This window comes from Phlebotomus argentipes, unplaced genomic scaffold, assembly GCF_947086385.1.
Source record: "Phlebotomus argentipes unplaced genomic scaffold, Phlebotomus argentipes genome assembly contig_42, whole genome shotgun sequence".
In the NCBI taxonomy this organism is placed as follows: Eukaryota; Metazoa; Arthropoda; class Insecta; order Diptera; family Psychodidae; genus Phlebotomus; species Phlebotomus argentipes.
Window position 1 is genome coordinate 1,132,600 of NW_026776171.1, and position 21,449 is coordinate 1,154,048.

The following is a 21,449-nucleotide window of genomic DNA, read 5'->3' on the forward strand; positions in this document are numbered from 1 at the left end:
AGCGTCAGACAGTGCTTGTGTGATGGTGTTAAATTCTATAAGTTTTTCTGCAATACAAAAAAAAATTCATGTACTTTTTCTGCCGTGTGCTTTTTTCTGTGTCCCGCCGGGAGAATAATTGTGTGATAGTGTAAAGTGGAGTGTTTGATAAAAATTGAGCAGCATTGCAAGTGTTGGGGCCACTCTGAGTCAAGAGTCAGCTGACGACGCAGCGCCTGAGAGACGGAGAGTGAGAAAGTGGGGATAAGAGCGGTGTGTAGAGTCAGCGGAACTCTTCTCCACTTCATTTTTCCCAAAGGCACTCTTTCGATTGGATGCCCAGAACTTCCGAAACACCGGCTAGACATTCTGCGTCTTCTCTGCCTCAGCATCCAAACGATCGTGCGCACGCATGATCACGAGACGCAGATATTTCCTAAACTGACTGTTTTCTGTGTGAATATATTTCGAGAGAGTGCTTATCAAAATCTCTGTGAAGGAAGTTTTCCAGTGTGTATTATGTGCTGGAGTGTTTCACGAGTGTGACTTAATCGGCTACCGATCACTTTATCGCCTCCAGTTTGTTGAATTGTGCTGAACAATTTAGCAATAAGTGCGCCCCGATTTCGTTGCATTTGCTGCACATTTTTCGTTTGTGTGCTTCTCTGTTTTTATTGTTTTGCCGTTAAACTGACTTTTGTGCCAGTGAAATTGGATCTCTCAGAAGGATTCTTTCTGTCGTCGAGAGAGAGTGTTGCTGAGGAAAGCAAAGTGTGACCTTCTCCAGAGCATTTCTTGGGGAATTTTCCCTCCGGGAAAAAGAAGGAATCATTCGACTAACATTTGCTCAATAATTTAACTACAGTGTCAGCTTATATTGGCGATGCTCAAAGAAGCGAAACACGACGCGGTGTTTGACTAACTGATCATTCTCTCAATTGGTCGCCAGAGTGAGAGGGAGAGAAAATTGATTGACTCTTTATCTGTGCTGCACAAATTGCATAATAGATTTTAGACTTAATGATCTTCTCATGATCGCTGGCTCGATTGAGCTGAGAGCGCTTGGGCGGTGACTTCACGGAAAAAACCTACCTCAACAGTCGTTCGTGTGGCTAAGAAAGTGATTCTGGGAAATTTCACGAAACCCAAGAAGACCGGATGGTGATCTCAGAGCAGTTTGGAGATCACAAACCTAATCAAATCATTCCCTCGCAGTCGATGATCTCCAGCATATTTGTTTATTCCTCCAACAATTGTCCAGCGCTGCGTGTCTTTCGGACTGGCAGCAAAAGAGAACAGTTTGTGTGATAATTAGAAATATATTTCGTGTAATCTTCCCTCTTCGTCAATAAATTTGTTGACTGATGAGCGAGATCGTTTGCCAGTGAAGTGATAAGTGTTGTTGAGACGAGGCGTGTTACAAGGAGAGAAGAAAACAACTTTTTCATATAATAGGAGGAAAAAAGAGCAAAGAAAAAGACACATGACACAATTTTTTCCTTCATTTTTCAATCTATTTTTGAGGGCATCAGCAGCACAATGTGAATGAACAGTTTTCTGCTCGAAAAAGGCCTTTTTCTTTTAAATTCCATGATCCTCGCGAGGAAGTGAAGTGTTTTCTTGAGAGGAACAATTTGTGTGTGTAATTTGTGCAAGAGGAAGAAACAACGATGGCATTACTGAAGAAGGACGGAAAGGAGAGTCTGGATCTGTCGCCGAAGATCCTCAAGATGGACTCACCGCTGACGCCCAAGGTTGCCGGCTCACAGGACACCGGATGGGGTTATCAAAATACTCTGGTGAGTGTCTCTTCTCTCTGGTCACTATCACTGTCTGTCCACGTGAAAAGCGATGCCTTCAGTGATAATCTGGAGGAAACTGGCTTCACGTTTCACTTGGGAAGACATTGAAATTGTTTTTTTCTCCATTAACTCTTGAAGCTTTTATTGCAAATTTCATGTTCTCTGAGCAATTAGTCGATTTACGGTGAAAATTTGATCTCTCAATTAATCACTCTTTTTTGTGGTTTGTCTTCAAATGTGTCCCGATGATCGTCATCACTGCGAAATTTGATCTTTACACCAGACAAACGAGTTTAGAAACAAGAATTTTACCAAAACCACCGTCTTTCCCACGAATTATTCTAGTATTTTTGCGCAAGTTTACCGTGTTTTCTGCAAAAACACGTTTGAAGAAAGCTCCACCAACATTTGCAATCAAGAATTCTTCATGATCTCTCTTTTTATCATTGAATGAAGAGCAAGAGATTTGCGTATTTTTCCCTCAATTGAGATCAAGATCAGAGGAATATTCTAAGGTGGATTTCCTCCAATGTGTTTTGCGCATGCAGATGAAAGGAATCTATTAAAAGGCGATTTATTGAAAAAAAAAAAATATTGATCAGCAACTATGCATATGAGTAATTTATTCAAAATGCTCGACTGAAGAATGCAAAATTTGCATAATTCCACTATTAGTAACAATATATAGTGAAAAGAAATATTATTTGAGACGCTATTAAGTTTGTGTGCGAAGCAAGTGGATTTTGTACTTGAAACCGAGTGTTTCAATTAATGTTTTTCAAGTGATTTACTATGACTTTGATTTTTATTGCTTCTCCCCCATCGAGTGGCTTTTTATTCAAATGCGCGATCGCACTGTGGAAGTCACACGAAGTTTGCGAAAAAGGGTCCATATTTGGAGATAAATTTCTCCATCGCAATTATCTCCACACGTCATGCCACTCTTTTTTTCTTCGCCAATTGATAAGGACACACTCTGTGATAACACTTGCCACACTCTGACCGAAGAGATAGTGATCATATGATTTTTTCGATTGCTATAAATTAATAATTTCGACTGTCAAGGCGAATTACCTGTCAATGTTTCGCGCTTCACATCGCATTTCGTCAAATTATTGCCTCTTGATAAGCGCAAGTCAAGCTCAAAATTCATTGAGTTGTCTTGTGAGGAATCTTCGCCAGCTCTCAATGTACTTCAGATGACTATATATCTCTTGCGTATGTTGAGAGGATAAAAAAGAGGCCACGAGTGTTAAAATATCTCACGTGATTTCTTCTGCGCGGATTGAATACCAAAAATTCGAAGAGAAGGTAGAAAAAAACGTGAAGCACGATAAAAAATGCCCAAATAATCACGTGGATGGCCGGATGATCATATTCTGTCCCTTGACAACATTCAGGAATGATTGGCAGTGAAAAAACTCAATCACATGACTTCAATTGGCGCGGGTTTTACCATTAAGAATAACACTGAAAACCAGGCATCATTAAGAGCCTTTATAACAATAAATGGAAATATGGGAATTAATTTCCCACTTGTTCCATCTCTGGTGCGATCAACAACACGCGTAAACCAGATTGAGTTGGTTTTGTTGCCGAAAAGACATTTACCTGCGACACACACTAATCAGTCGGCAATATTTTTTCAGTCACGCCTTTATGCATTATTAAAGCCCCAAATGTTGTGTTCACGTGAATTTGTTGCTAATTTACATGAAAAATAATACGATCACATCATGTGAGTGTCACACATGTCTCTTCGTCACAATACTCATCGATTTTCACGCTACACTTCCATCGTGGTTCGCACGAGGGGTGATAAACTTGTGACACTTACTCTGCAATTGGTTTGTCCATCCCAGAAGACGACGACGACAAGGATTAATGGGTCACTTAGCGTGTGTGTAAATTGAATTTAGCGCTGAAAAAGTGGTGATTTCACTTCCAATTTGGTGACAATTTCACACTCAAAATGCTCACTATTTGCCCATTGATGGGTCATGAGATCGAATTTACACTCCATTTATTGGGTGGAAAAATTGATTTTTCCATGCACAAAAACATCTATTGAGTAATTTGTTTTGATCGTTTTGTATGAACAAATTCGGAATTATTTGGACTTTTTATTGGCAAACACAGTAATATTGTCTGCAAACAAGTTTGCTTGAGCACGAACAATATTTGGTACAGACACACAAATTGATATGCTTCAATATTTCCATAGCTGTCTCGAAGGGAGAAAGCATGATAAGCATAATCCCTTGGCAATGCCTTAACTTTAACTGGGAGATAGATACAAAGACTCTGTGCAGAATCTTTAACACTTTTGTTACTCTTGAATGCCTTTTTAAGAGCTTTTTTCGTCGCTTTAAATAATAAAGCGAATATTTCAACATGATAATGAGCTTGAATTTGGCACTTACAAGCCAAAAAACCGAAGTTTTTCATACACAAATGCTTAATTTTGCCAAAAAAAGAGACATATTTCCAGCTTAACCAAAAATTTGACTATTTTAAGGATTATTTAATAGTCAGAATTTGTTTTAAATCCAACACATAACCTAGAAAAAGCAATAAAAATCATTTTTCTAGGCGAAATCATTTCGGAAATGCCCTCAAACTGTAACAGAAGCTTTGGCAATGCAAATATTCAAAATATTTTACTACTTTCAACTGGAATATCTGCCCCTTGGACGAAAGACTCTTTAATCGCGGTGTTCTGAGCATTTTTTTACAGACATATCATCAATCAGATAATCAAATTCCTGTGTGGCAAAAATGCTTTTGTATCGCGAAATTAATCATTCGCTTGAAAGAGAATTTTTCGGGTGGTTCTTGGCAAAAAAGCTCTTGCGGCAGAAATCATTCACTTGAGAGCTCTCGTGCAGTTCTTACAAGAGCTTCAAAATCGTGCCTCCGTCGATCAAGGTGAAAAGAATGTGGGTAATTTATTTTCGGTGCCAGAACAATTGAAAGAATCTCTCATTCATAGTAGCGAAAAAAAACCGCGATTAGAGCTGGAAATGCATCAGATTGCATAAGAAATAATCTTCTCACAGTGCCGAGAATGTTTTGCATAAAAGTAATTTGATGCAATTTATAGTAACAGAATGTGCTTAGTGAGCACGTCTGGAGCTATGAGACGATAGTGAAATATTGTTGTTTATTATGGTTTTTCTGTAGACTATCGCAGGAAATTTCCACGGTGGAGAGAAAGGGCGAGAAAGTGATGCCGCGAACACACTTGGAGATAATTCAGTGAGAGAATTCGGTGAAATTTTGGCTGGTCGCATGATAAGGAAGTCTTAGTTTGATAAAGCCACAGAATCAAATTGTGAGGTAATTGTCCTCGACGTAAAGCTCTTGAAAAGGGGCATTTAAGCTATACTTTTTGGTCACAAAGCGACGTGAGGTGTCGTTATCAGCGTCTTTTTCGGCAGTCGTTATCGTCGAAGTTGATTCTCACAATCTAAATCCGTGATTTTAATTAGCGACATCACGCCAAAAAATGGTTGTTTTTACAATTTTACACACTATTTTTGCTCATTTCGACCAAATCAGTCAAAGTGTCAACACCGAAATTCACTTCTCTGCACAATTTTTCAGTCCTTTTTCTTGTTCTTTGTTCAATACTTTGTGAGTTGTTTGCCCATTTCTTAACATTTATTGGTGAATTTCTGAGTGATTAAGTGCAACAGCATCCAAAATGTGCCTTCGTGCCTGATATTTGACATCGTCAGTGTGATATTTTGTAAGTTATTTGACCAATCGCATCATGTCTTTAAATATCCATTCACCCGGCGTCTCCACTGTCAAAGCTTTCTTCGCGACAAGAATTTTTCTCGCGTGCTTAGCAGTCATGCAGTTTTCCCAATATGAGAATTAGGTGAGAAAATGCATTGATCTGCGAGTGTGGAGGGGGAAATTATGCATGTTTCACTTGCAGCGAAGAAATTGACGGTGCGCTAAGAGGAAAGCTCGCCTGATCGGTGGCAATGCATTAACTGTAAACATTTAACGAAGTACTGCACATTTTCACACATCGGAAATGTGGAACAAAGCTCCAGATTCTGAATGTGGAGAATCTGGGCTGGGAAGCGGGGGAAGGACGTGTGCGATGCGAGAGAGAAAAAAATGGCAAATATGAAAATTGGAGCGAGAAACAATGCGAGAAGCTCTTCCTCCTCGCGCGGGATTCTTCTCCCATCATTACCATATCGCGGATAAATCTGCGGTATATAAGTTGTCGATTAGATTGGGATTGGCTTCAGTGGAATTGATGGGATTGCACGGAGTGCATCGCGGAAGTGGAGGATTTTTCAGACGCTCTCTCGCTTCTCGTGGCTTCGCGGCGCGGCGCAAAAATGAGAAATATGAGACAGTGGTGAAAAATTTCGGTGAAATCCATTATGAAGTCAATCGCGGAAACGCTGAGGCGACAAGAGATCACCAGGAGACCCCATCGTGATCTCTATGTTGGCTCACTTTATCCCACGGCGCAGGTAAAATATTATGTGGTGAGAATCAAATGTGGAAAATTGTGGCGAAACGTCTAATTTGATAATTAGAAGCGCTAACAAAGTTTAGTGATGACTTTAGTCGCTTTAGTTGACGAAATAATTTGAAAATCATGCTCAGTTGGAGGAAAAACTTAAAAACTTCCAAGAATTCTCTGAACTTTTAAAGTGAATGGCAAAAGTGAATCATTTCTCGATAGAATTTATTTTAGAATCTTAAAGAAAATGTGAAATTACTTGTGAAATTGTCGATATTTCCGTGAATTCAATAATTCCAGCTATTACTGATCTAAAATAGATATTTCTATTCTTTCATTCATTCAATTTTATGAGTGATGTGAAGAATTTTTAATCTATAAATTCTGTTTTATTAGATAAACCTGATAATTATTAATGCACTTCTCAGAATTTTGAAAGCTTCCGCTTTTCAAGAATTCATACTAATGAATTTTGATGTGATTCCCCTTGAAAAACTCTCTCTGGACTTCCTCAGTCAATATCATTTTTCGTGTTAAACGCCCCAAAGCCGCCCAATTAATTCAGAGTCAATAAATTAAAGAGGAAGAAGAATCGCGTGATAAAATTGCAAATTAATCCATGTGTTTCCACGTTATGGCAAAAATCGCAGATTGATTGATATTTTAAACGTAGAAAGACTGTTTCTTCTGTGTGGAATCCAAAGTACAGTCAAACCATCTGACCAGCGCCGAAGGTGTGACTCTGATAAGGGAGCTTTTGTGTTTGCGAATTCCTCAAAGCCACAGTCTATAAAAGACCTATTTGGGCTTACGGGGGATTGTCTGCCTGGGGCTGAGCGCGTGTGTCACATGTCCAGGGGACGAATAAAATGGATTGAAGCCTCCTGTGTGACAATGCGGAAGGGCAAAGTGCAATTGGCGCTCAGTGTGAGTGAACTCGTGACTCGTTTGATGATCTTTTCGCGATGAGGCGAAAGAGTGTCAAAGAGATTGTAAAACGGAAAAGATGGGAAATTAGCGTGAATTCAGATTAAATATCCGGCTACTTGATACAATTGTACGTGAGAGATTCTCTCCTCTCGTGCCACAGACGCGACAACTTTGCACAAATAGGGTGCACATGGCTGAAGAGGCAAAATCCATCTTCTCCGCAGACACTTTTGACTCCCAATTAGATGCTTAGATTACACTGAATTGTGCGTGTTTTTTTCTCTGGAATTGAGCGATTGATTGATTTAAGAGGTTGCGTTCGGTTCAGATTTCTACAAATGTCTTATCAAAGTGAGTCACCCTGCTTCTGTTAGAGACATTTCTCGTGCGCGCATACTCGCGAGAGTCCGCGGGAAAACGCCACGAAATGGATCGCTGGTAGGAATATTGTCTCATTATTCGATTAAGATTCATCACGAGGCATGAAATTGTGGGTGTCCCACACACAGAGAACAAAAGAATGCCTCCTTCGGGGGAGACTGACGAGCTTGAAGATCGCAAGTCGGTGGCCAGACATTGCGAATTGGATTTAGTTGTGTGATGGAATTACATGGAGTCACTGGGTTGACTGGAAGTTTTGCTAATTCTGTGCATCCGATGCTTGTGAAGTGTCTGGTCAAGTCCTTTCTCTATCTCGCGCATCACATCTGATTATGTGCATTATGTGGAGGCATATCTCTCAGTGTGATAGGAAACATCTCTCTCTGTCTCCCTCTCAAGCCAATGAAACACCATCGACTTCCGTTTCTGCATCTCTTTTATCGCAACTTTCTTCACACATCATCAGTCGCGCTATTGCATAATAATTCATCACTGCCTCGTCTCATTGTTTAGACACCAGTCTCATTGGACATAATCGCCAAGTGGGGTGTCTTAATTGGCCATGGAGATTTTGCCGTGAGGAATTTAGGAGAAGCATGTTAAATGACCGAGAATTGAGTGTAGAAAATAAGGGTGTTGCTAAGGCAGAAACTACTTTTTCTCGCTCTATAATTAATCTTCTATCCATATCTCTAATCGTTTTTGGATGCTTACGCATTAAGTAACCCTGACTTTGAGCCTCAATCACCCAGAAAAGCTCCCTCACCGTGAAAAATTGTGTCTATTTTCCTCTCTGCATAATTCTGCCTTTTCTTGATGGAACGCAAAAGGGGCGGGAATGTGGAATCAGAGTGATTGCCAATTAGAATATTCTCACAAGTGCTGATTAGAAGTTTATTCAAAAGCTACAATTGTGATCTTAATTGCATCTGCCATTCAATGCGATAACAGTAATTAATCAATTAATTTTCCACATCACTTTCCAATCATTAACACACCAATTTTCTCCCCATTCACATCTCTCCTTCCTTCCACTGACCAAATAGAATAATCTGTCGTGACATTTTACTTGAATCAATTCTTCACCCAGCAAGTAGATTTATGAGATAATTTGACTCACATGGTGTTGCAATTTTGTGTCAAATGTGTTGGTGAACTGTTGCTGCGGAACTCAATTCTCCTTACACAAAAGTTCACACAAAGTCTGTTCAGTTGATCCAATAAAAAAAATGATGCGAGAACGGGAACGTGACTGGAATCTAGACCATGTTAATCGAATTATTCACGATGAGGAATTTGGGGAGGACAATGTGGAGCTCGTGGATGCTGAGTGGAAGGATTTTGAGAACTTTCTCAGGTAAAATCGCTGATCTTGCGGGATGTTTTCTTCTCTAATGCTCTTGGGGTTGAAATCACAGGGAGTTCCGGCAGAGGCAGCTGACCAGTGCCTCAATGGAGAAAATGCATCGGCCACGGAAGTCGAAGAAAGTCCGCCATCAGGCTTTCTACCCATGCCCGCCGCCGAGTCTGTCGGAAAGTGGGCGATACGACTCCTCATCGTCTGACGATGACGACAGTATCAGCATTGACACTTCTGGCTACATAAATACCGTCGTAAGCGCCTGACAATGTCCTTGCATGCGAACTAAGAGATGCATGAGATTCCACCGAATTATGCTCTGGTCAGAATTAGACAGCGTAATTCAGTTATAGGTATGAACAACAGATGAGACGAACAGAGAGAGGGTGAAAAAGCGTGAATTATAGACAGACACAAATAAACATTGAGACAAAATTGCCCAGACGAGATCGCTCATGAGCGATTGTGGTGATAAATTACACGTAATCAAGTTGGGCGTTTAAAACAATGACATTCAGAAGATGCGCGCAATGATTTCCATCGGAAGCTTCAAAGTGAAATTTGTTGCATTAATGACTGGAAAACAGCATCATAAAAGCTTCTTTCCTATCCTTGAGAGAACATGAAGAGACTTGCGTGAGAAATGATTTTTCATTATTTGCAGTCAAATTATGGAAATGCATGAATATGTATTTTTTTTTAAAGAGTTATAAGAAAGTAACAAAATGATCGCAATGTTCTCCCAGCACTTAAACACACGCGAAAGGTGTTTGTGATCTGAGTCCTCTGAGAGAGAGAGAATTGATGAGCGAGCAAAGAGAGTGAAAAGTGTGTATGTTTTAATTGTGAGAATAATTTGTATAGTCTTTGGGGGAATGAATAAAAACCTATAAATACCTCAAGTCATCATTATTATGATGCTTCTTATTCTAAAATCCCTCTCAACTTCCACCAAGTGTGAAAGCCTGAGCGAGATAGAAGGCTCGAATTGACCACGAAAAAGTCAAATTGTCGCCAATTCATTTCAGTCGAACGGGAAATTTGCAAATGCTAACAACTCTCGAGCTCTTCTTCAACTTATTTCTTCTCCGTGCGAATCACAAGAAGATCCTATAAAGATCATGAGTGAATTGATGAGTGATTCAATGACTATTTAGTGCTTATCATCCCTGTGATTAGAATAAAATCTAGTCTTATCGCGGTAATTGCGTTTGGGCGGCCACACTTGCAAATAGAGAGAGAGAGTGAAGGTTATTATTGTATTTTTAGGCTCTCCTGCAAGTCAAATTGTCTTGAGGAGGCCCTCGAATATTGAGCAAATCGCGCCGTGTGAAGATGCAAAAGGCCAAAAATAGTGAAAAATACGGTTTTCGCGGCAAATTCACATGACGAGTGACAATATTTTGCGTGAATACGCCTTCGATCCGGAATTCCTCGTCTCCTTGCCGTCAGATCGGGCGCCAGATTCGGTGAAAGTGCGCCGCAAGCAGTACGATCGCCAGAACACGGCCGCTCCTGGCTCTCCCACCCTCAAAATCTCCGCCTCGTGGAGCGATTTCTCGTTCTTGCGCGATCCGCGGAAGAGAACAGTCTTGGCTTCGGCCTCACCCACAACTGAAGATGTGTCCAAGTGGAGCTTGGAAGAGGAGAAGACCACGGAAGTGGAGAATGAAGTTGAAGCTTTCTACTTTGTAAGTTGTGCGCTGGGATTCTGCAAGGGGGAGAAATTGTGGTTGAAAATTTGTAAATCCACTTTTGTAAAGCACTTACAAAAATTCAGATGACAAATTTAATTTCTTAAGTTTCTATTTGATTTTTCTGTAAGAATTTAGTTAAAACCGCTTTATTTTCGATCATAACCTAGAATTAAGAAGCATTCTAGGACAAAGTTTGATAATTTTATGCTGTTTTCATATGTTTTTCAATTCTGCTAATTAATAGCAATAATTTACGACTGAAGCAACCAGAATTACTGCTTTTGGAGGTTAAATCAATCTTAAATCTGTCACACAATCTAAAAAAGCATTAGTATGAATATAAATTCCAAGAATAACGCTACAATTGGTTGGAAAACAAGCACATTGAAGATGTATTTGAGATCATTTTTACTGCTGAACTTTATACCATCATGCTTTATCTCCTCCTTGGAATTTTGTAGAACAATTTTTGAGTGCCAAACCAACCGAATGAATCTCCATTTGTCGCAAAGTCTTCAGGAAACATCCTCTTGTGTGCTGTGAAAATAGAGACACGGCTTCCTCGTTTACTGAAACACACACACTTTTCCTAAATCACTCAGAATGTTGCTCAGTGTCTTATTTATTTGCTTTGACGATAATGAAAATATACTACTTGATTTCGCACCATTTCTCAAAGTGTATAATAATTCTCGGCTACTGAGAAAATCAGACTTGACAATGTGATGTAGAAATTCAAGAAATTTCACCTCGACGGTGTCGATCAAGGGAAAGTCTCGCATTTTTCCTCTCCCTCCAAATGCACTCCCACGTCAATCTCTGCGTGTGTGTGTGCTTTTCCCTCTGGTGACGAGGAAAGACAGACGGTGTTGTTTGTCCGCGAATGCGAGGAAAATTGTGTCACGGTTAGTGGGATCGAATGAGACATTTGAGTGAGAGAAATGCGAGAGAAAATCCCTCCGCCTTGGGTCAGATGGGGATTAATTTAGTACACACACACACATGATGATGATGATGGGTTTAATGCGTAGGAAGGGTGGTAAAAATAGACACACAACAATAGGAAAATGTTACACGATTTTCGAATTGCCAACAGCCAAAAATATCAACAAAACGCAGACTCGCGACAATTGATGCGATTAACAAATTAACGCATCCATGAATGAGATGTTGAATGACTGCGAGAAGTGCACAATTTGCCTGTAAAATCTTTGTGGGTGTGTGCAGAACATTGTGTGTAAGTTCCCACTTTTTTTTGTTGATAAGATGAAAAGAAATCCCTCCCGCTGTATTTCATCTGATTAACCGAGATTTGCCAAGTTGAGAGACTCATAATACCACTGTCACACGGTGTATTGACATTATCAGAAGACCACAATCTCCACCTTTGATTCAAAAACTTTTTATGGCATGCGACTGACTTTGGCGACAATAAATTTTCCCTATTGCCGAGGGACTGGCGAAAAACACTTCTCGCCGGCAGAGTGACAACAACACGAGATAAAGATGGAAATAATGTGAAAAATACGCTTCTTTGGGCAAATATTTAATTGGAGGTCCCAAATAAAAATTGCTCAGAGCATGAAATTGCACGTTTTTCACATTCTGATTATTTGCTCTTTTTTTCTGGTGATGGTTATTAAACAAGATGTTTTCTTTTTTTGTGATTTCCAGGAACTCCACACTGAATCCCATCTAATCAGAACTTTTTGTTCTCTTGTTAATAAAATCTTTCAGATGTACGGTCGCTACACGAAAGATCTAGGCGAGTATGCAAAAGATGAAGCGAGAAGACTTAAATTGCTCGAACGACGACGGAAGCAGGAGGACAAAGCACGAAACAAGGTATTTAAGCAATTCACTGGGCGCACAAGAGCTCTGGGTATATAAACACTGTCTTTATCACCGGATTCTTTTTCTGGGGGGAGACAACAAGACACAATAATTTCTTTCTTATACTGTATAATTTGCATGACGGAGAGCCGTGAAATTCCCTCGAGGGGGCCAAAGTCCCCCAAAAGGCTGCACGCGCGTGAGCTTTTTGCTGCAAACACACAAAGTGAAATTGCCCGCGGCGCGAGAAGAGAAGTGGAAAAGAGGCGTGTCGCTGGAAGAAATGCGACACTCATTTGTGGGCCACAAATTGCCAAAAATTCCACGATAATTGATTTATTTAATCATCCAATAAATTATTTGCAGAAAAAGCCAGCTTGACAAATTGAGCGCGCTTTTTCTCTCAAGTCGAATGACGTCGTTCACGTGCGCGCAATGTCGAGGGGCGATTAACTGGAGTAAACTGGCTAATGAGCAAGACATTGGCGAATTTAGAGGTGATTTTGGGGGACAAGATGTCTGGGAAGGAGCGAATAATTGACTATAAAGTGAACGATAACAGTTTTTGCACTTGTAAAGTGCTTAAAACGACTGAAAGCTTCTTAAAGATTCACAGCAAGAATGTTCAGAAGAGTTGCAGAAAAGCCTTTCATTTTATTGTTTCGCGATAATGTCAACCTTCTGATTCTGCCTGGAATTTTATATTTAACATATTGCTTCAGACAATGGCTAATTTCTTCCTTCCTTGACACACTTTCAGCCCCGCAAGAGACCTTAAAACCTCAATAAATATTCTGTGATATTAGACTTAATTCGTTCACTTAAAGACCCATGATAACAGAGCAAAAGCGACTGCTTTTGGTGAAGAAATTGCACTCCTATCGATTGGCTAAAATTGACTAATTATACTGGCAAAGAATGCCAAAGCTCTGCTGTAAAACTTAACCACCCCTCGAGATTGCGCGGTTTGTTGAACTCTTAGCGTTGATTTGCGCAAAAGAAACCTGTTAAAAAGTGGTTCCAGGAGAGGATATTATCGCATGTAAAAAATGGGATTTCAGATGGTGAAATCATTAAGAAACTTCTCTTGGAGTAATAATAAAAAAGCGTAAACAAAGTATAAATGAATTTTTCAAAAGTTTTTTGCGCACAATCGCTTGAGTCTTATTTTTCTTGATTCTGCAAAAGAGCCTTGAACTTCGCAAGAAAGAATTGTGCAGATAGAGAGAAAACCAGAAAATCCCGAGGGAATTGCGCGGGAAGTTGCGATGCAGAGCGCGATGGCGAGAGGATGAATGCCAATGTATAAAGTAGTAGTGGTGGGAACATCTTGCAGGAACTCCTCGGCCATCGTGAGAGTCGCTGCTTCAGGATCATGTCGTGGATTTGGCGTCACTCTGTTGCCAGGATGGGCGAGGACTGGATATTTCTGGCACTATTGGGTGTCATAATGGCTCTAATCTCAGTGAGTTGGACTAAATTGAAGTGCATCGAAGTCTTCTGCTCAACGCTTTTCTCTTCTTTTTTCCCCTTGTGTACAGTATGTGATGGACAAGGGAATTTCCATGTGCACAAATGCTCGCGTTTGGCTCTATCGCGATCTCACATCTCAGCCTGTGGCTCAGTATTTCGCCTGGGTCTCCCTTCCAGTGTCTCTCATCCTCTTCTCCGCTGGCTTCGTGCACCTCATCGCGCCCCAAAGCATCGGCTCTGGCATCCCTGAGATGAAGACAATCCTCCGCGGTGTCGCGCTCAAGGAATACCTCACGTTCAAGACGCTCGTGGCGAAGATCGTCGGACTCACGGCCACACTGGGCAGTGGAATGCCGCTGGGGAAAGAAGTGAGTATCTCCAGATCCCGCAGAATGCTTGCAAAGTCATCAGTTTCCCTCTCTCTCGTCAGGGTCCCTTTGTCCACATTGCCAGTATTGTGGCGCAGCTGCTCAGCAAGTTGGTCACATCCTTCCAAGGCATTTATGAGAATGAATCCAGGAACTCTGAGATGCTCGCTGCGGCCTGTGCCGTGGGAGTGGGCGCCTGCTTCGCAGCTCCAGTTGGAGGTGAGACAGGCAATCTCTCGTCGCCGAAGAAACTCTCCTTCATCCTTGTGTCCTTTTTCTCCACAGGTGTGCTTTTCAGTATTGAAGTAACAACGACGTACTTTGCCGTGAGGAATTACTGGCGAGGATTCTTTGCTGCAGTGTGTGGAGCCACGGTGTTCCGATTGCTGGCCGTGTGGTTCCAGAAAGCGGACACTGTGACGGCTCTCTTTGCCACAAATTTCACCATGGACTTCCCCTTTGATCCTCAGGAGCTCTTTGTATTTGCCTTGATAGGGTAAGATTCTTAAAAAAGCGTGCAAAGTTTGCTTATTGTACTGAAATCTTCCTGTTCTTTGCCGTCTTTCAGAGTGGTCAGTGGCTTGGGAGGAGCTCTGTATGTGTGGGTTCACAGGAAATACGTCCTTTTTATGCGCTCCAACAAGAGGATCAACAAATTCCTTCAGAAGAAGTGAGTTTTCCTCAAAAATCGCCACGGTTTTCCACTAATAAAATATTTCTCTGTCCACAGTCGCTTCCTTTATCCGGGAATATTGGCCCTGATGGTGTCCACGATCTCCTTCCCACTCGGATTGGGGCAGTTCATTGCCGGAGAGTTGAGCACGCACGAGCAGGTGTTGCAGCTCTTCACCAACTTCACGTGGACAAAGCCCGAGCTCACGGTTGAGCAGGCGGCTATCGTGAAACATTGGACCACATCTTACACGAATGTCTTTGTCAATCTCACCATTTACACACTCTTCACGGTGAGTCTTGAATCTGTGGGTGTTTCCGTTCAATCTCTACCTTCACTCTCTCTCTCTCTCTTTCAGTTCTTCTTCTCCATCATCGCATCGACAATCCCAGTGCCTTCGGGAATCTTCATCCCAGTGTTCAAGATCGGCGCCGCAATTGGGCGTCTCGTGGGCGAAGGCATTCATCTGTGGTTCCCCAACGGCGTGCGATACGGTGGGAAGTTGTCCCCCATCATCCCCGGCGGCTATGCCGTGGTGGGCGCCGCGGGATTCGCCGGAGCTGTGACGCACACGGTGTCCGTGGGCGTGATTGTGTTCGAGATGACTGGGCAGATCACACACTTGGTGCCTGTGATGATCGCCTCGCTGATCTCCAATGCCATAGCGGCCCTCCTGCAGCCCTCCATGTACGACAGCATCATCCTGATCAAGAAACTTCCCTACCTGCCGGATCTGCTGCCCTCCAGCTCCGGCATGTACAGCATCCACGTGGAGAACTTCATGGTGCGCGAGGTGAAGTACATTTGGCAGGGCATTACGTATCAGGAGCTCAAGGAGGTGCTGAAAGCCAACAAAACCCTCAGAGGCTTTCCCCTGGTGGACGATCCAGAGAATATGATCCTCCTGGGCTCGGTGCAGCGCTTCGAGCTGATAAAAATGATTGACAAGCACATTGGGCGCGACAAGAGACTCGAGGTGGCGGCGAAGTGGCAGAAGGAGGCCCAGGAGCGTGCCAGGGAGGAGCAGGAGCGTCTGCAGCGTGAGGAGAGTGAGCGACAGCGTCGTCCATCCAGGTTCGAAGTGATGCCGGCCCCGGACATTCTAACACTGCGCCAAATTGCCAACAATGAGATGCTGCCGCCACAAGCGAAGAAGGTGCAGGCACTGAATCATCCAGTGCTGGGATCACAGCCCAAGAAGTCCATCCTGAAGAAGACCAACTCCTTCAATCTCAAGGGATTCTCACCGATCTCCCCCCACAGTCCCGTCGCCACGCCGTATTCCACCATCACGGGCACAGAGAGTCGCCTCAGGTCGGCTTTCGAGATCATCTTCAGGAAGTCAGCCACGCTGGCCGATGTGCAGCCCGATCCCGAGGTGGGCTCCATCGGATCGCCCAGCATTGGACCGGATTCGGCGCCGCTGAGTCCCAGTATCTCGAAGAAGGTGCAATTGCCGCGCGAGCGAGTGTGCGACATGTCGCCGGAGGATCAGAAGATCTGGGAGATGGAGGAGATGGCGAAGCCTATTGATCTCGCGGGCGCCAATGTGCACATCGATCCGGCGCCCTTCCAGCTCGTCGAGCGGACGTCGCTGCTCAAGGTGCACTCGCTGTTCTCCATGGTGGGCATCAATCATGCCTATGTGACGAAGATTGGGAAACTGGTGGGCGTCGTTGGGCTGAAGGAGGTGAGTTAAGAGTTGGGGTGTCTCTTAAGTTAAGAGAGTGAAGACTAAATGTGCGTCAATTTCTTTCCCAGCTTCGACAAGCCATTGAGGATGTCAACAGCGGCGGGAGTCTGACGAAGCCAAATCCTGAGGAGGAGCCCGCTCCGATGCCCTTGACGCCGCTGACGCCTCAGGAAGAGCCACTGTTGCAGAAGAGCAACGCCAATGTGAACAACACTGTGTCTTCGATGGATTCCGCCCTGTCCAACTCCGACAATTGCTCAGACATTGAGCTGGACAACATTGGCAATGGCGAGGCGAAGAAGAGGGTGGACTAGAGAGTGTGCCAAAAGTTGTGAAATTGCGGACTTGTGATTGTGTTATGTTATTTAATTATTTTATTTTAATTTTACTAAACAAAAATTGTCCATAAAATAGAAGAAAAAAAAACCTGATAAGAGATGCGCAGTGAGAATATTTTAATCCCCCATTTTTCGTGTCTGGCGATTTTAGTTATTATGTCCAATTTTTCTTTTAATTTCTGTTTTTTGTAAGAGAGAATCAAAAGACAATTCTAATGTGCTTTAAATGAAGATTATTTTTATAGGAAGTTGTGAGATATATGAAAGTATTTTTTGCAATATTTTAACTCTTTGATATTCTTCCTCAGAGCGCGCGCGTGCGCCAATCGAATGGACAAAAATTAAGAGAAAAACAATTATAAAGCGAGAGATGAAAGAAGAATCATTTAAATGGTATGCCAAATAAAAGACATTTTGATAAACCATACAAGAAATCCTTTTTATTTTATATTTATGGAGACAAGAGCTGAAAGCGAAAGCACATTTTAAGGCTATAGAAGATCCCCGTAAAGTAATTTCTACACACCGAAGGAAGGTTTCTTATTTAAGATAAAGCTGGGAAAAGAGTGGCTTGTTAGTCACACAGCGACGATGGTCACCTTGGCGAAGTGCCATTGCAGATGGAGGAAGGTTAGTAGTAGAAGGGAATAGAGGAGGAGCGCCGTGGTCGCGGCGCTAATAGACTCCATTGATGTTGTTATGCATTTGATTATTATTGCTGCCCGCCTGGATTCGGCGTCGCGGACTCGAAGTGATCTTCTCCGCCTCGAGGCGTCCAGAGAGGAAAATGGCCAGACGCTCCTGAAACACGCAACCGCCTATTAATCACCGCCAACTCCTCCTTTTTCCCACCCCCATTCTTTCACTCACCAGAGCATTCGTGGCATAGCGCTGGATGGCGTCATAGACACTGTGCACCCTCTTGTACATCCCCTCGGCGCCCCTCACCAGTCTCACCTTCACCTTCTCCAGGCGCGCCATGCGGATGAGCGAGTCCGTGATGTAGATAAAGTGATGAATCATGTCCGTGGCCTTCGATTTGGCCGTCTTGGGCAGCTTGTTCACCGTGTTCACGGTGAAGTTGATAAAATGCACAATGCGACGTGCTGTCTCGCGCGTAATCAGCACCAGCACCTGCTCCAGCGTCTCCGGGCGCGCCTGATTCTCCGGCTCGTTCTCACTCAGGTACGCCCAGAGTTCCTTGGCGCGCTGCACCGCCTGCTTGGGATCGGTGACAATCAACTCTGCCGCATACACGAGAATGTGAATCGCCTCGACGCTCTGCTTCTTCAGCGCGCGCGCCTCCATGATTGTCCTCTTGGTCAGGCGACGCTTCAGCTTCCTGGAGAATCGCTGGCCGCGATGAATTGTCTGGATCACGTGGATCTCCTTGCTGTCATCCTCCGCATTCTTGTTGTTATCCACTGTCAGAGGCAAAAGAGGGAAGAAGAAAAAGCGTGAATATATAGCGTAACCACCAGGCGGCTCCATCGATAAATTGGCCAAAAATTGAAAGCTTCTTCCGCTTCCTAATTACTTCTACTGAAACGTACACCAAGTCTGTTCAGAGTATTTCTCCCTTGAAGGCGACGATGAGTGGCGCTAAAACACATCTCTAGATGTTTAATAATTTGGCGCTAAGTTCCAAAAAAAAAGCTTGTTAATAGACGAAATTTCTCACAACAAGGCGCTAGTTTACATAAGAATGCGAGACAGACGACAGAAAAGTCCGTGTTTATCTGCGAATGGGCAAAGTGTATTTAAAGTGGGAGACAAAGTGTGATAAGGAACGGGTTAATTGCAGTTTCTTGCCCACCCCCAATGATATCAGTCTCGCAACTGTTAATAGGCCATAACTCATCATCTATTTATGCCTCACATGATATTGACAAGTGCAAAAAAATTCCGCTCCTCCGTCGAGAAGAGATAGAAATATTTTGAATAACGCCACTTTTTTACAGTCTCCCCGTCTGTCGCTCCTCTCAAGCAATTCATCTTTTTTTGCACTCTCTGCATCTCCGGACTGCGCTTTTTCACCACACTCGCTCTCTCACTCTGTTCCAGTGGCAACTTGTGGAAGTTGTACATATACAAAATCATCTCTTCAATGCTCCTCAGTCTCACCCCGCCATCCAAGCTCCTTTGGCTTTTTTTACACCGCGATAACCCCACAATTTGACCTCCACATCACACAATAACGATAAATCTCTCCGCACAATAACTGAAGAGCATCTTGATGATATTCAACACGCACACCAAATCTCCTATCGCTCCAATTTCCACATAGACTGACGGAGGGAGCATCTTGCACTTCATGTCTGCTCAAAGCACAAAAAGAAGACCTTTTCCACTGTCTTTCGTGGGTTGAAAAGCTCAGAGTTGTTCAACGATCAAGATCAACATGCGCGGATGGAACAGAAATTGCGACAGAGTGGAGAAGATAAGACACTCACAGTCAACTTCGTCTTGGCCATTCTGTTCCGGAAGGAAGCGCTCCACGTACTTGTCCGCCGCATGAATGGCGCCGTCAATTCTATCCGCCGCGTAATTGGACACCTTGCTGTCCATCATGGAGTGACCGAACTCCTTCACCGAATTGGCTCGTCGCAGCACAGGACGCACTAAGTGATCGGACATGTACTCTTTGGTGTTGTAGTAAACCTGGACAAGAAGAGTTGAGAAGTTGCGTGAAAGCTGTGTAAAAAGAAAATAATTGACTCTCTTCGCTCACCACTTGGGGTGGAAGATAAACGATGGGCACTCTCTGTTCCACAATATCGAGGCTCATGCACATGAGATTGTCGATCTTATTCAGGGGTCCCTCCACCAGTCTCACAGCCGGCTTGAAGGAGTCCACGGCGGCCCAGAGCGTGGCCTCGGCGGTGCTGAAGTACCAGTTGAAGAGTGTGTTGCTCCTCTTGATGCGCGAATACACTGTCTCGGCCGTCTTGAGGCTCGTCTCAACAATGGGAATGCTCCCAATTCTCGCCACAGCCTCCATCCTCGGCAGTCCGGAGTTGCGTCGCTTTATCTGGCCACCAGCCACTGTTCACGGAGAAGGAAGAGACACTGTTAGCATGGCGGCAATCCAATTTGTCTGTCGTCAATATTGATTTCCCCGCAGACGGACAAACTTTACACACTTCCGACACCCTCTAATCCCCCTCTTCCTTCTGTCTCCCTCTCTCTCGGGATTACTATCAGTGGTGTGTGGAATTTCACAGGGAGAATTACTCACTCTTTGGCTCTACTTAATGCCCACTCTCTCTCCTCAAGCCGCTGTACTGTTCACCCTCCTTATCGCAAAAACACTTTTACAACCAATGAACAACCGTTAGTGGGTTTCGCAATCAAAATCAAGTGCTGGCGGGCGATCCTCCTTGGGCCAAGAGCAGCACAGAGAGACAGACAGACACGCAGGACAGGCGCACGAATCACTGGAGAGTAGCCAACAATTCCTCAGCACGGCCACAGCTCGACTGAAATGCATGATCCGAGAGAAATCCCGGCTGGATCCCTTCCCCTTACTATCCAGGCCTAATCTCTACCCATGTTGAACCGTGGCTGACCTCTGGAATCAGAGACACTTCAGCTTTCAACATTGTCTCGCTCACTCACATGGAGAAATTGGTTGCTCAGCAATCGAGTGAGACATGGAGTTGTGAACTTTGCCCATGATCATCATGTGGATGCACTTCCCAGAGTTCTCTCTGCTCTCCATTGCCCGCCTAAAGTCATCCCATTTAGCCCCATTAGATTAGCCCGCGCACTTTTTGCCAGCCGGCTTTCACTATTACTCAATAGTTTGACACCGCGAGGGCAACAAAACAACTTTTTTCTCCTCCATTCAATTCTCAATCGTGGAAATTATATTCTCCCGGAGTCTAGGAGAAACTGGTGTGTGAATAATCGCTCGACTGCTTCTGCTTCAAGTGCTAATAAATTCGTGAGGAGAATCGCACATTCTGTCTGCCTTTAGGCGCATTCGCAGGAGGGGAAATTAAGCTGCGATCACACAGATTTTCCACGCTGAGGTGAGAAGAAGATCGTTGAAATAGAGTGAATGATTGGGAACTTTATTGGCCACTTTGGCTTCACAATAATTCTTCTGCACAGATTTATCATCAATTTTTGATTTAGAGACACAATCAAATTTTTAAACACTGAACATTTGAATTACTACACAAAGACACAATTGAACTGAGAATGATTTCTTTTAACTGCATTTGAAATGATAAGTATTGTTGGTAACTGACTTTTATTGTCTGTGCCTCAAAGTGAGTTCAACGGCTCTTAATATTGGTAATTAAGAAGTGGTATTTAATCAGATTTTTTTCTCCTTTAAATTCTTGGGTCATTTGAGAAGCGGCGATATCACAAAATTTCCTACACATCATTTCACCCCGAAAGTCCCCCAAAAACACATT

General features: G+C 43.2%; 2 protein-coding genes across 7 annotated transcripts; one reads left to right on the forward strand and one right to left on the reverse strand.

Moving 5' to 3' along the window:
• Positions 1–74: 74 nt before the first annotated feature.
• Positions 75–17,456, forward strand: LOC132257133 (chloride channel protein 2). 4 transcript variants are annotated; one of them, XM_059753909.1, is made up of 12 exons: positions 7,855–7,876; positions 8,685–8,944; positions 9,006–9,201; positions 12,382–12,489; positions 13,814–13,942; positions 14,019–14,318; positions 14,381–14,537; positions 14,604–14,814; positions 14,887–14,988; positions 15,049–15,283; positions 15,350–16,681; positions 16,753–17,456. In XM_059753909.1, the coding sequence occupies exons 2-12, from the start codon at positions 8,817–8,819 to the stop codon at positions 16,996–16,998; spliced, it is 3,144 nt and encodes a 1,047-aa protein (XP_059609892.1). In that variant the 5' UTR covers positions 7,855–7,876; positions 8,685–8,816; the 3' UTR covers positions 16,999–17,456. The 4 variants fall into 4 exon arrangements, with proteins under 4 accessions (XP_059609894.1, XP_059609892.1, XP_059609891.1 ...); XM_059753908.1 differs by having other exon boundaries at positions 7,862–7,876; positions 8,678–8,944; XM_059753911.1 differs by lacking the exons at positions 7,855–7,876; positions 8,685–8,944; positions 9,006–9,201 and adding an exon at positions 75–1,778.
• Positions 17,457–17,582: 126 nt separating this feature from the next.
• On the reverse strand, positions 17,583–20,904 carry LOC132257139 (lipid storage droplets surface-binding protein 1). 3 transcript variants are annotated; one of them, XM_059753920.1, is made up of 5 exons: positions 20,641–20,904; positions 19,754–20,067; positions 19,476–19,683; positions 17,893–18,446; positions 17,583–17,823 (listed from the first exon to the last, which is right to left on the reverse strand). In XM_059753920.1, exons 1-5 carry the CDS (start codon positions 20,741–20,743, stop codon positions 17,698–17,700), a joined length of 1,305 nt encoding a protein of 434 aa, XP_059609903.1. In that variant the 5' UTR covers positions 20,744–20,904; the 3' UTR covers positions 17,583–17,697. The 3 variants fall into 3 exon arrangements, with proteins under 3 accessions (XP_059609903.1, XP_059609904.1, XP_059609905.1); XM_059753921.1 differs by lacking the exon at positions 20,641–20,904 and adding an exon at positions 20,261–20,522; XM_059753922.1 differs by lacking the exon at positions 20,641–20,904 and adding an exon at positions 20,166–20,188.
• Between the last annotated feature and the right edge of the window lie 545 nt (positions 20,905–21,449).